General features: G+C 30.5%; 1 protein-coding gene and 1 long non-coding RNA gene across 14 annotated transcripts in view; one reads left to right on the top strand and one right to left on the bottom strand.

The window, feature by feature from the left end:
- The window catches only part of LOC146996204 (cullin-5-like), a 181800-nt gene extending 180661 nt beyond the window's left edge, over nucleotides 1–1139 (top strand). For 10 of the 11 annotated variants that reach the window (XM_085820301.1, XM_085820295.1, XM_085820297.1 and 7 more), the window contains 2 exons: nucleotides 79–186; nucleotides 911–953. In XM_085820301.1, the coding sequence (XP_085676427.1) occupies nucleotides 79–86 (8 nt within the window). In that variant the 3' untranslated portion in view covers nucleotides 87–186; nucleotides 911–953. Of the gene's footprint in view, nucleotides 1–78; nucleotides 187–910; nucleotides 954–1120 lie in introns of those variants that run through there. The other variant, XM_085820296.1, reaches the window with a different exon arrangement.
- Nucleotides 1–14941, bottom strand: part of LOC146996205 (uncharacterized) — a 244862-nt gene that overhangs the window by 171133 nt on the left and 58788 nt on the right. The gene's annotated exons all lie outside the window — the stretch shown is intronic.

A 14941-nucleotide genomic window follows, 5' to 3' on the forward strand; every position in this document is an offset into this window, starting at 1 on the left:
TTTGTTATTATATAGCATCTGTTTTAAATTTCTGTTTATTTATTTACTATTATATTTCTGGTGTGTTTATTTTTACAGGACTTTGAAAAATATGTAGAACAATTATTAAAATTATTTGCAAGGTTTAGCAAGCTAGTCAAGGAAGCATTTAATGACGATCCTAGATTTTTAACATCAAGAGATAAGGTATTGCTCATATTTATGTTATAACTGAGATATTTACCATATAGCATGTTCTAGTTAAAATCAAATTTAACAGAAATATTTCAATGGGAAAAATATATTTATGTATTTCTTAAAAGTAAAAGTAAAAAAAAAAAAAAAAAAATGTTCTTGTGGTATTCCTGTAATTTCAGCAAATATTCCATCAGCTTTAACTCATTCACATCGAAGTCACCCGAAACGTCTGACCATTCAGATATAAGCAGGTTGCTCAAATGTCTGAATACATTTCTACCTGGTGCTTTTCTTCATCATGTTAGTGCATGCCGCATTGGTTTCGGGAGTTGTTAAATGACATACCAACCATTCTTTTGAAGCTATTAAGTAGCTCTGTTATTTGAATTGTGCCTTTGCTCTTCTTTATGTATTGTCAATGTTTCACTATTGATGCTTTCAACTGCAGTCGTGTCCCAAGGGAAAATTGCACGCTGGGTGAAACCACACAAGAGAGTAATCGCTTCACTTAAAAAAGTAAGCTATTGCTAATGCTGTAGCATTCTACTTTGAATGGGAAAAGAAAATCCATTCCAACAAAAATTTGTATATACAGGCATTTCAGATGTTTGAGAGAAACAGATTTGGGTCTCTATCGATGCGAAAGAGTTAATAGGTGTATAGTAAATAATAATAATAATAATAATAATAATTAGTATTTTGTTCTATTTGTTTAAGAATATTTCATTCACAGGCTTTTAAGGAAGTTGTTAACGATACATCTGTTTTCTGCTTAGAGTGGTCTACAAAGCAAAAAGTGTAAGATCATATGTGTTTTTCACATAAAATTCATAAATTGTTAATTTTAATGTCACATAAAAATGTACATTTTGAAGTAGCTCTGCTCACTTTGTTAGAAAATGCTATTTAATAATTTCCGAATATTAAATGTTCTTCTCTACAGGATTGGCAACAGAACTCAACCAGAATTTCGCTGTGCCGAGCTTTTAGCTAATTATTGTGATGTGCTGCTTAGGAAAACCTCTCTCACCAAAAAATTGACATCAGATGAAGTTGATAAAAAATTAAAAGGAGTGGTATGTATTTATATTTTCTGCTATCAGTAGTTAGGTATAAAATATAATTGACAGATTTAAATGTTTTAAGTTACAGTTCTATGTAATATATATGTATGCATTACATAACTATACCAAATTTTTGTTAGTTAATGTAAAATTTGATGAAAATAATTTTTTTATTTTAAATTAATACTTAATTTTCAAATTAATGCATGAGATTTGTTTTTTCCCCCATTGGGTGGACACATACTTATTAAGCATTGGTTGAGAATGGCTGAGCATATCACTCATTTAGCTATTTCATCCTCAGAAGTATTGTCCATGGGTATTCAATATTGTACCCCAGTAAAGGGGAATTGACAAACATCCATATCTTCTCCAGGAATCGAATTCAGGTCCTATAATATGGCATTTGCACTGCTAACCACTTTAAAGAACAACAGGGAATAAACTTAAGATTTCATAAAAACTGGAATTCTCTTCTTTTCTTTAATTATTCAATATCTTATGAAAATGCGTTTATTTATTACAGAGGGTGTTTACACATTTTTAGAATAATTTTTGGGCCATTTAATTTATGTTTAAAATGTGAAGAGTATTTTTTTAAATGTTCGATCTGATAGCCTTTTTACTGGACTGTAAGTCTGGGTCATGATTTCTATGATGGAAGGGCTCTTCTGATTTCCATGATAGAAAGACTCTCCATAAAATTTTGGCAGTATTGATCTCCATTCCTGTTCCACTTCTTCCAGGGTTCATCAATTGTGGTGGGTAGCACTTACAAAGAGCTCATTTTGAGACACTAGATACACAGTAGTCCATAGGTCAGGGAACTTTGTTCGAATACGTTAAAAAGGTATATACAGTATGAAGTCCATAATCCGGACTCATCAGGACTTCATCCGGATTAGGGGTTTTTCCGGATCATAAGATCATCAATTTAAATCTGGTAAGATTGCATACAGAAATTACACAATTAAAAATATGAAACTGTAATTTATGAAATAAAGAGCAATTATGATCTAAAGGGTATCAAAATTTACAAAAAAAAGCTTAATATTTATTTGTTTACTGTGTTAAACATTTCTTTCAATGTAAGTTGTTTAAGTTGGTTTGTTTTTTGTGCCAATACTTTCTTTTTAATTCTATAAACAGACATAATTTCTTGTTCAGTTACAAAGTTCCACTGCTCAAGTCCTGTAATTGTTGTGTTGCGAATACCGACTAACTTATCAATCGAAATTTTTTTGTTTTCAATAACCTCTCTGTCACTTTCTTCACTATCAGAAGCGGTATTTTCTGGATCTAGAACCATACTACAGATTTCGCTGTCCATTAATTGATTGATAATTGGGGCATTGTCGTCCCAATGAAAAACTTCTGTTATATCATCTTCATTTATTATCGCTTCTCCACATTTCTTTACAAAATCCAATAACTGGAAAATTTCACCTTTACTTTGCGATGTCCGAATACCTTCAAATTCGCGGCTATGAATGACCATGAAATATGGTCACCATGAAATATGGTAGCTGGCCATAAATTATGCCAAGCATTTTTTAATGTGTCTGGAGACACATCCTCCCAACGTGCATGCGCAAACGAGCAATAACGAGCATGCATAAAGCATACAAAAAAAGTTTTTGGATTTTGAGGTCTGGATTATAGATCATTCCGGATAATGGACGTCCGGATTACGGACTTTGTACTATATGTATATATGATCGGTCTTCATTTTTTCAAGAAATTCTGTGGTACTTTTCAAAGTATGACTTTGTCTTGATAAATTCTTCTTGCTTTGTCTTGATAAATTCTTACGCTTTGAAAGTCACTGGCATAAAGAAATGGAATTTCTATTGTCAATATCGGTCATAAAACTTTCTCTTGATAGTGAATTAATGTTGAAATTTTTTTCTGCTCTTCTTATTTTTATTTTCCTACTGTAAAAGAATCCTGCGGCAATCATAAAGCCATTACAGAAACTTAATTATGCATTGACGGAACTAAGTTTATGGTTTCTTTTTCTCTTCCTTTTCAGTATCAAATAAAACATTTTTTTAGTTGTTGCCATCATTTAGGTAAAACCATGCTTCAGCAAAGGTCGCAATGTATTTTCATTTATGTCCTGCTAAATAGTTTTCATACAGGGTTCTGCAAGCTGTTGTGTCTTGAGCCACATGCCTTGGCGAAAGCTGGTGAACATTATGCTCTTTAGATTTTTTAAAGTTGTAAGTCTTGGTTTGTTGTTTTATTTATTGTTGGTACGGATGTATTTAAAGATTTTACAATTGATTTCTGCATCGTCGGATTTTCTCTGGTTACTAATGATTTAACTATAGAAACAGGAGTATGTACCTTTTTTGAATATTTGCTTGAAGTTTTTTCAATGCAGAAGTAATAATTGACGGTTTTTTTCATGTCCAATGAATAATGTTGCTTATTTTGCTCTTAGAAAATATAATAGCATACATTGCTCTAAGCTTCATAATTACAGAATAAGAATAAACTTGAGAGGCATTAGAAACAGTATGTACCTTTTTTTTGGTATTCATTTGGAACCTTCTTTCCATGTAGAAGGTCCATTGATGGTTTTTCCTTTTCTGAAGAATAATATTGCTTATTTTCCACTTAGAAATTGTAATGTGATTCATTTCACCGTGTTTCTGAATTACGGAATAGGAATATTACTCTTCGGAAAGCGCAAAAACATATTCCTCGGTCCACAATTTGTTTGCAAGCAACGTTTTGAAAGAAAAATTAAAAAAAAAAAAAAAAAAAATCAAACCATTTTTCTCGTTTCAATGAATAATTTGTGGCCTCAAATTTTTACTGCAAAACATTTGTTTTTCTTCAATTCTTTATTTAAATTATTTTGAAAATGTGTAAACACCCTCTTTATTATTCAGTAATGAATATTTAAGTTACCACCAATTAATATTACCATATAATATGATTAATATCTGTTAAAAGTATCAGTTATTGAATTATGTCATCAGTCATTCCTAATTAAATAATTAGAACTAAAACTGGCATGTTTTTTTTTGGGGGGGGGGTACTCAAAAACATAATATTGTCCATTTTGCCATTCTGACGAAGTTTTCATTTAATTTTTTAAAAAATAAAAATTTTTTGTGTGATCTGTTTTATAGAAAAAGTAAATATTCAAGAATCAATTATATTACACATAGTTTGGATAATTTTACTGTTATAAAAAATATGCATTAACTTTTATAAAGATAAGAATTTAAAAAAAAATTAAAACTTTTATGTTGGTTGAAAACATGGGAAAAAAGTAGATCCAAAATTGTAAATATTGTCCATTTTGCCATCCTGATGAAGTTTTCATTTCATTGTTTAAAAAATATGAAACTTTTTTTGATCTGTTTTATAGAAAAACTAAATATTCAAGAATCAATTGTATTACACATATTTTGGATAATTTTACTGTTATCAAAAATATGCATTCATTTTTATAGAGATAAGAATTTTTAAAACAATTTAAACTTTTATGTTGGTTGAAAACATATATATAAAAAAAAAGTAGATCCAAAATTGTATGTATTAGATACATTTTGATTCTTCTGTCATATGATCTAAAACTGGTGTCTCCAAACATTTTAGCCAGTAGGCCATATTGGCTCTTTCACAAAGCTACGATCCAGTTAATTCATCATACCACTGTAATGAACAGCATTTATGAGGAACAGCATACATGTTTTTAAATGAGGGAGTGAGATTTTTGTGATTGGATTTATGTGCTATGATCTTATGAAAAGTCTTGTTTTTTAGACATTTATGCAGTTTCACCTAATATAAATTTCTTAAAGCTGTTTTTAAACATTTTCAAAAATATATTTTTGTCCCAGAATATTACAGATTTCTTTATGTACTTTACTTTTCAGTAGTTTTATCTCCCCATTGTCACAATTTATCAGTGTATTTTATTTACACTTTTCTCTGAGGCAAACTTTCTCTCATAAGTATTTTATATTTTGGGTAAGTTTTGTGTGAAAAAAACATCTCCAAGATTAAAATAAATTACTACATAAAAAGAACAAAAATTAAGTTTTAAATAAAATCACTACTGAAAATTTCTATGAACCGACCTAGCATAGTACTATAAAAGTTAGAAAGATAACACACGGAACCTTTAAGTAAGTGCGAAGTATTGTAATTGTAAAAAATTTAGGATATCATGTTTTAATGAAAATATCCATTTTGACCTCTCTTCAATCTATTTAAATGATTTTTTGTGTACGCACGCACAGAATAAAGAGACTCTTTCCCCCAAAATGGATTTAGGAGAGATTTTTTTCATGATGTCTGTACGTATGTATCTTGCAAAATTCAAAAACAAGTAGTCTTAAATTCTCTATATGGCACTGCTATAACATTTAGTTGTGCACCTCCCTTTTTGATTGCAATCTGCTGCATCAAAAGTCTCTCTCTCTCTATATATGTATATATATACGCACTCTGTTACCTGGCTCGATGAGCTCATTTTTTTTATTCTTATATGCTTGTAAATTGTGCATCTTTTTCCTTTAAAAGTCACTGAATTATGGTGTTCTTGTATTTCGGGTCAGGTTTTTATTACTTTAGTTAATCTGCATGCAATAATTGTAGAATTATCAACAATTTAAAAGTTGTTTAAGTGCTACGAAGCCTAATGAATGTGCCATTTGTTTACAATTTAAACTCTTGCTTTGTTTGAAGTTGTTTTGAGTTTTTATGTATTTTTGCCTTGTCGCAAAGTGAGTGAGAAATATATCTCTAATGGAATTCAAGGAAATAAGTTTAAATGAAATGCAGCAAAAAATGTGTATAATTTAAAGGACATATGAGGAGGTCATGCATGTCCATGTGAGATTTTTTATACATACAGTGTTACAGTATTTCACTCATTGTAAATTTAGAAATGTTTGTATAATATGTTTTACAAAGAATGTGCATGATAGGCAATGTATTTCTGGATTGGCTGTTATACGAAACAGTTATTGCATATTCTATTTGTAATTTAAAATTTTATAACATTATTTTAAAGAAATCCCTAGTGGTCCAGATCGTTAGTGCTCACGGGCCAGATTTGGCCCTCAGGCCATAGTTTGGAGACCCATGATCTAAAAGAGAGCTGACCTAGTCCATGCTACTGGTGGATTGTGATCATGCTTAATCATTAGCCTTACGTATTACATTGTTATTTGTATTTTTCTTATACATCAATCGATAATATCACCTAGTCAAAAGCATATCATCATGTTCTTAACCCTCCAAACATTACAGATTTTGAAGCATTAGAAATTTCAGAGTTTTCCGAAATGTCATAAATATATTTTCTTTCTTATAATTCTAGAATGACTCTCTCACTTTGTACCTCGAATCCTTTCCTTCCAATACACATGCAATCCAAAATTAGATTCATCTGGCAGAAAATTTCAGTTATAATAAGTGGTAAAGCCATCCTTGAATATGGAATTTTACATCCATAACTCTGAAGGGTTAAAATGATTAGACAGCATCTAGAATGAACATTTCACATTTTTTATGCATTGTGTAATGCTCTTCTTTTTGGAAATCACTTTTTATATGCTTAACTTCAATAATTTTTTTAATCTATTTTATGTTTTTCTTCCAACCAGAGCAGTTTATTGTTCCAAGTAAGATTATTCCTTAAGTTCTCTGCAAGTTGTAGGAAAACTGTTGTATGGCTTGCTGTTGAGATTTGTGGAGGAAGCCATTCTTTCCTTCCTAAAACTATTTTGTTTACATTTCCTTTTGATTCATTAATCTGTACAAACCCATGTATACTAACTCTCAATGCTTACTATCTTTTATTTCCAAAAATCATAAGAGGAAAAATATTTAGATCTTATAGATTTATCTCTTTACAAGTTTATAAACTTTTATAAAAAATATGTTTTATGTGTCCATGAAATATCTTTTAATTATGCATATTTTCTGTAATTATTAGAAAAATTATGTTCAATAAAAGTATTGTTTCTGCTAGATTTATGTACTATAATGAAACAATAATAAGTTTGTGTGTTAGCATTCTGATTGTAGGTGTAGGCATCTGTACAGTTAATCCAAATGCTTTATTTAATTGAAATTTTACATGCTGCATATATAAATATTTTTAGGTAGAGTCTTGAAATTTCACTTTTAAGGTTGATGTAGGTAATAAAAAAAGATAATTTTTAAAAGATAATAAAAAATGAAAAGTTTACCAACAGTAAGGCCCCTGCAGGCTAATTTATTAATTAAAGATATTATCAGAACTTAATATTATCAGATTTGTAGAAATGGTTTCCTGGTTTTTAAATATTGATTACTCTGAACTAATATTTGAAGCAGAAAGATGCTTAAAGCCGATTGAAATGATACTGTTGTTAAAATTAAAATTCATATGTACACATGTTCATCTCTCCGATTTATTTCTTCAGCTTTTAGTTTTGAAGTATGTTCAAAATAAGGATATTTTCATGAGGTATTACAAATCTCATCTCACAAGACGTCTCATTCTCGAGTCTTCAGCTGACAGTGAGAAAGACAAAATTATGGTTGAATGGTTAAGAGTAAGTAAAGTTTTAAATTTTTATCTTGATATGAGTTTTATAATATATAAAATTCTGCTTGTTATTAACCTTTATTTATTTATTTATTTATCCCCTCACACCAAAGGATGTTGGTATGCCTGCTGATTATGTAAACAAATTAGCAAGGATGTTTCAAGATGTAAACATTAACAAAGATGTTAATCAGCACTTTAAAGATCTTCATTGAAATAGTGGTTCTTGGGTTGGTAAGTTACAAATTTTTGTCACTTTTTTAAGGTGATAAGGTGCTTTATATCCATGCTTCTTAACATTTTATGTGTACTCCTTAGGAATATGTCTGTAATTCGTCTACTTTTTATATGGTTATATAAAATAATAATGTGTATTGTATTAATGGGAATGTTATATATAATTATACCAGTATCCATTTTGAACAATCAGCTATTAAGAATGGTCATTATAGTAATAGGCCTCGTATATTTCAAATAGGTAAAATTTTATTGTTAATTTGTTTCTGGTGAATTTTGGCTCAGGGAGGGAGGAGAAAACAATTACAGACATAATGAGTATTATGCTTAAAATAAACATAAAAAAGTTTGTATCACCAATTTATCATTAATGACATTGAGTTGTCAAACTTAAATGCATTTACTTGAGACATCACTACCAAAATGGGTTAGAGCTTATTTCTTTAGCAACAGACAGCTATAGACGTCCTATTAAGAGATATTCTTGTGGTAGACAGACAGAATGTGCACACACACATGATACGTTTTTTATTTGCACATCTAAAATATGTATATCCAGAAATATATAAAATTTTCATCATGGTAGCTTCTGTAATTTTAACATTCCTATACATTAAAAACTGGCTTATCATTTAATTCTGTTTTATGTATGAAGATACTGTTCAAGAAATAATTTTATTAAACAGTAAGACTGAAAATTTGGTCAGACTTTTTGAATTAATCTTTCTATAATTTTTCATTAAAGAAACATTGATTTTTTTTATATGGCTGGTTAAAAGAGCTAAAGAAAAGAAATGTCTTATTCATTTACTGCTTGTGAATGGTACAGCAATATCAGAAACCCTTGGGATTGGGGCATGACACAGCAGTCAGTTCCCATACATATGATGCCACATTGCTTGTAGCATTACCTACTGTTTGCAAAGTGGCTATCGTTCTGTTTTCTTTAATGGTTTATAGCAGGGGTTCTCAAACAGTGGTACACGTACCACTGGTGGTATGCAAGAGAAAAATAGGGGGTATGCAAAGAAGCTAAGTATTTTTAACTATTAAATTCAAAAATTAAAACCCCAACATCCTAGTTGAGTTTTTTTTCTCTAACACTTGTAAATTTATGCAAGAGTGGTGGTGTAGTAGTATTTTGTAGTGGTGGTACTAAAGGTTTTCAATTTTTGTTTAGATGGTACGCACTCATCAAAAGGTTGAGAACCGCTGGTTTATAGTAGAGACCAGGGGTTGGCCTGTGAGCCAAATCTGACCTGCAGCCTGCTTTAATACAGCCCATAGCTTAATATTGTATTTAAATAAAAAAATTTTAATGCAGCTGCCAGTAATTGGGTTGAGAAGTTCTAAAAAATAACTATTGGGATCACATCTTTGCATTTATAATCTGCCGTTGCCATAGAACAAATGTTGCCAGTTTTCTCAATTTTTCTTTAGTAGTACATGTTGTATTGTTTGTCATGTCTTTTGGTGTTTAGTGATTATCAGCACTCTGTGTTGTTTTATTATTTTCATTTTATTTTACTTATTACCAACTACTCTCATTTCACTCTCAAGACCTTGGAAAAGTGGAGGTAAAAGGTGGAAAGTGAAATTTGATAGTTGTGGTATTAAAGCAGAATGAATATTTGGCTATGAAATTAAATGATAAAGTATTGTGTTTATTGCATAATATAATAGCTCTGTGAAAAGCGTAGTTCCTTCTGTGAAATATATATCCTTACCAAACTAAGCACTCAAAACAATATTTAAAGTTCACAGAAAATGAATGATTGTTAAAACTGGAATGTTTAAAATAGAGTGCTTCATTACAATATGATTTATTTGCAAAATTAAAAATTTATAATGAAGCAGTAAGTAACTTACGAACAACTCATTTATAAGCTGCCAAAAAAGAAAAAAAAAATCGGAAGGCCTTCAGATTTTACTTTACGCCCAAAGAAGCTTTTTTTTAACGTTTTCTGTGTTACCTGTATTTGCTAAATATCATGTTCGTGAAGAACTTGAACCATTAAATTCAGTTTAATGGTTCAAGTTCAATTCAGTTTAATGGCAGTATTGCAAAATAATTTTGAAATGAGTATATCTTTGGAATTTCTGATACACAGTCTCATGCCCTGGAGATAAAATTTTTTCCCCCATACAGTGTTGCCATTGCTTGCTTCGAAATCATTGAGTTTGTTAATACAAAGTTCGTTAAAGTTTTACAAAGTATGAAATAGATAATAAAACAAATTCCAAATTCGGGCTTCCAGATGCCCATATTCAGGTGGAAACTTCTGTTATTCAAAATTTGATGGCTCTAGGTATCGTTGTTTTATCATAGTGCAAGAAACATATATACATTTATGCAAATTCTTCATTATTTAATTTCTTTAAATATAATACAGGGCTCTAATATTTTGTGGTAGCAATTTGAAAAGTAAACTGACTTCAACGTAAAAGGCCAAAAGGCTAATGCCCTGTGGGATAAAAAGAGATAAAAAAGATAAGAAAAAGGAAAAAAAAATATGTTTTGATGATGAATTTATTAAATCATGTTTGTTTGTGATAGCTGAAGAAATGTGCCCAGAGGAAATGCATTTGTTTTGATCTGCCAGCCATTCGACGAGAACTGTTAAAAGAGTTGAGCACATTATTAACTGCATTAATAGTCAATTAAAAGACAAAGCAAAAATTTTCATTTTTGTTGGCTGTTGATGTATTGAAAGACTTTAGTGACACAACCAGATTGCTGCTGTTTATTCAAGGAATCAATATTGAGGTGACCTAAGAATTAGCTTCTGTGAATGATCTGCATGGAACAATTACTGGGAAAGATATCTTCAGGGAAGTTGAGAAAACACTAACACAGTTTGTAGTGAAATGAGTTAAAATGTATCACAATTGATGTAGGATGGGAAAGTATTAGTTGGATAATTGTGAAGAAGCTAAATGTTAAACATATCTGGGTAAAATCCTTGTATTATTTATTTGCGTACTGTTTGCGAGAAACACTTCAATCTGTCATGTCTCATTGAACTAGTTGTGTAAGCTATTTTATTCACTTTCATCATCAGTTTCATGATTTTTTTATTAAAGCTAACAAAGTGAAAGGTTATGATTTGCTCTACCATACAGTAGTTTGATGTGTTAGCAATGGAAAATTTTTTTTTGAGACTTTTGAAATAATTGAAATTTTTCGAAATGAGAAAAAGTGTCCAACCACTATTATAGAACATTGAATAACTATAGAAATTATGATTTCTTACAGATATCGTGGGATAGTTTAACAAATTTAACTTCAAATTACAAGGAAAGGCTTGTAATTTAAAGTTAAATTTATTAATTTAACTGTTTGTTATTTTTTCTAATTTAAGTTAAATTTGTTATTCATTTCACGTATGGCCCAACAGCGGCCGAGCGGTAAAGTCGCTGAACACTGGTAGTTCGGTCCAAGGTTCGAATCCCGCGAACGGGCTGGCTGCATGGGTGTTTTTGTGGTTTTCTCCATATATAATGTATATACGAGCCAATCTACCCTTAGAAAGTCCTCCATAAAGGTATCCCTCTCCTTAGGCAGCCCTAGTGTGCTTATATTAGCCCTAGTGTGCTTTACCATAATTAAATACAACACAATACACCATTTCACCTAAGAGCATAACTGCTATGCTCACATGTGAAATGAATTCTGTCTGTCTTATTGCTGAAAAATCACGTTAAATGAGTTTAATTGTTTTCCATACTGTAAAAGTGTGAAATCTCCATTCCCCCAAAATTTGTGACAGGTACATTTTGTGAACATAAGTTACAACAATGTTTTTTGGATCTTTTGCAAGCGCAAAGACATCTCCATATTTTAAAATCCATTTGCTTGTGCAACTGAGGACCTTCAAATGCAAGTGATTGATCTGCAGAATGATGATATGCTAAAAATGATGGTTGAAGAAATGGATCTAACTCAGTTATATAAATACCTTTCAGATGATAAATATGATCATAGGGAAACAGACTTCAGTACTGAAGATCCCGAGTTCAAATCCTGAAGAAGGCATGGATGGAAATTATCTGTCTTCTCATAGAAGGTAACAGTGTCTGCCTATTAGATGCCTCCGTAATAAAATGACCACCACTTCTGGCCTTAGTAGTGGCAAAACCCTAAAAATGGCTCGTACCCACCATTAAAAAAAAAGAGAAAATCATATTAATGTCAATTTATATCTGTATTTGGGATTACTTACCAATGTGAAAGGAAATTTTCAAAAATGAAGTGTGTATAGTCGCAGCTCAGATCATTATTAACAGTTGGCAGTACTAACTTGGAAGTACTAACTTCGAACTTCAATATGATAAAGTATTATCTTGAAAAAAACAATTGTATTCATCACATTAGTATAAAATTTTAACTTATTCCATTATATATTTATTAATAAACAAAATTATTTTATTTATTTATGAATTTTTTTAGGGGGGTGGTGTAAATATTAGCAAAATGTGCATAACTATAAAAATATCACTTCCTAAAAAATGTTTTAAACTTTTTTTTTGAAGCCTACCCAGCCCAAAATTTTTGTGATCTGGCCCCTTGTTTTTTTTTTGAAAGTTTGCCAATCTCTGGTATAGATTGTAATAGTTCAATGAACAATGTGCATGGATTCATGAATGGTGTGCATCCATCTTTTCTGATGAATCATGATTTTTCATACAGCCGCATGATAGTCATGTTTGTATTGGAACTGATTGTTGGAGTCATTTTACATTATCATATCAACTGAGCACCTGTAATTATGGTATGGGATGTGCTACAAGTCCCATTTGCATCTGTTATACATACCTAGTACTTTTTTTAGCCAATATTACATTGAAGAGATGTTAGAGCTTCCAATAGACCTAAATGTTGAGATCACTTGTGGAGTCAGCTACCAGCAAAGTAATATGTGATTGCATGCTTCACACATTTTGTGACATTGTTTCAACAGATAGCATTTTCCATATCTTTTTTAGGCAGTATGTTCAGGATATTTTTATGGATTTAAAACATCTGCTCTGTCATTGGCCAGAGGCTTGGGCAAAAATAACCACTAATAACTACAACAGATGGACTTTGGCAAAGTGTTAATGCTTCATGGATGCAATATCTTTAGTTGATACCCAGATTTAACTCCACTGTATGCCAAGTCACATAGCAGCAGTTATTGCTACCCATAATGATTATTCACAGTACTGAACTTTAGGTGTTCTGAAATGCCAAACAGCATGCAAGTTTAATCATATCATCCATGTAATTAATTTATAAAATAAATATGAGTTTTTATTTTATATGCATTATGTCACTTTCAAATCCAGCAGTTTATTTTTGTGCCTTTTTTTATGAGTTAGTTCCTGATATCAATTTATTCCACTTGTTTTCTTTATTAATAATTTTTTAAAAATATTTTTTTATAATTTTTTGTATTATTGTTCTTTTCTTCATAATACATTTTATAGGTTCTTTCAATGTGAAAATTCTTAATGCTGGTGCTTGGGCTAGAGGAAGTGAACGGATACAAGTATCATTGCCTCTAGAATTTGAAGATTTTATTCCTGAAGTAGAAGAATTTTATAGACAAAAACACAGTGGTCGTAAACTTCAGTGGTATCATCACATGTCAAATGGCACTGTAAGACTTTATTTTTTCTCCTAGTTGTATATATACAACTTTCTCACATTTACTCTGATTAGGAACAGGGATTCTAAAACTTATTTAGTTTTGTACCACATAAATAAGAATAATATATATATATATATATATACACCATTATGTACCAACATAAATATGAGAAAGTTACATATTATGTACCAGTATATGGGCCACTTTGTATTCATTTTGACCATTCATTTAAATCTTTTGTGTAAAAATTTTGCTATAAAAATAATGTAATATACCATAGTTTTTGATAAATCCTGCTTTAGAATATTGCTATTATACCAAGACTGTGCATAAATTAGAACAATATATTAGTCATAACATGTGTTACTTTTAAAATTTGTCAAGTCTATCGACTATTAAAAATATGAAAATAACAAATAATGGTATTTTAGCATATAAATATATTATAATATATTGGAGAGTTCAGACTATCTTCCATAACTGTTAATATTCAGAATGATAATTAATTCTTGTTGGTAAGTGAATAAGCACAAATGCAAGTATCATAACAGAATAATTTTATAAATGTAACTTACAGAATGTGAATTTAGAAAAACCTACATATAACAATTTACTTTACATTACAATTAACGATTTACTTAAGATTATAAAGTCACAGTGATGGTCATAAATAGCATTATGGAGAAATATCTTTTTAATTGTATTATTGCATTGGCAGAACTCAAGTCATATTGATGGTAATAAGTAGCATTGTGGAGAAAGTTAAACTTCCTAGTGTTCTTGCTTTGGCAGAGAGAAGATTCAATCTTCTGTCATGTGTGAATGATAATTTTACTGAGAAGTCTCCCATACCAACACCTCCTAGAACTAACTCAAGGCCACGGCGCGTTTCCCATGAGGAGGTGTGACGTCAGTGTCAGTAGGGATTGTATTTCATTTAACTCTCCCCACCCAGGACTGTGGTGGGTGGATTTCCGGAGTTTTGACGGTCACTTGGTCAGAAATCGTCCATAAGAACAGTCGACATTTTCTTTCTTTTTTCAGATATTTCTATATTATAAGTATTCCACTTTATTATTTGTTTTTCAAATTTTTGATATGGTTTACACATGCTGTGTACCTAACTGTAAAGGGAAATATCCAAATGGTCCAAAAGTACAGGTTTCTTTTTTCCGAAAGAGAAAGAATTCTTAAATAAATGAATAAAGGCGATTCATAGAAGCAATTTCAAGCCAAAAATATTTTCGAAGGTAAGTTGCATTTTTTTT

The sequence above is a fragment of the Stegodyphus dumicola genome, chromosome 7 (genome assembly GCF_044657685.1).
Source record: "Stegodyphus dumicola isolate Sdum_Otavi_A_Nest chromosome 7, ASM4465768v1".
NCBI classification, from domain to species: Eukaryota; Metazoa; Arthropoda; class Arachnida; order Araneae; family Eresidae; genus Stegodyphus; species Stegodyphus dumicola.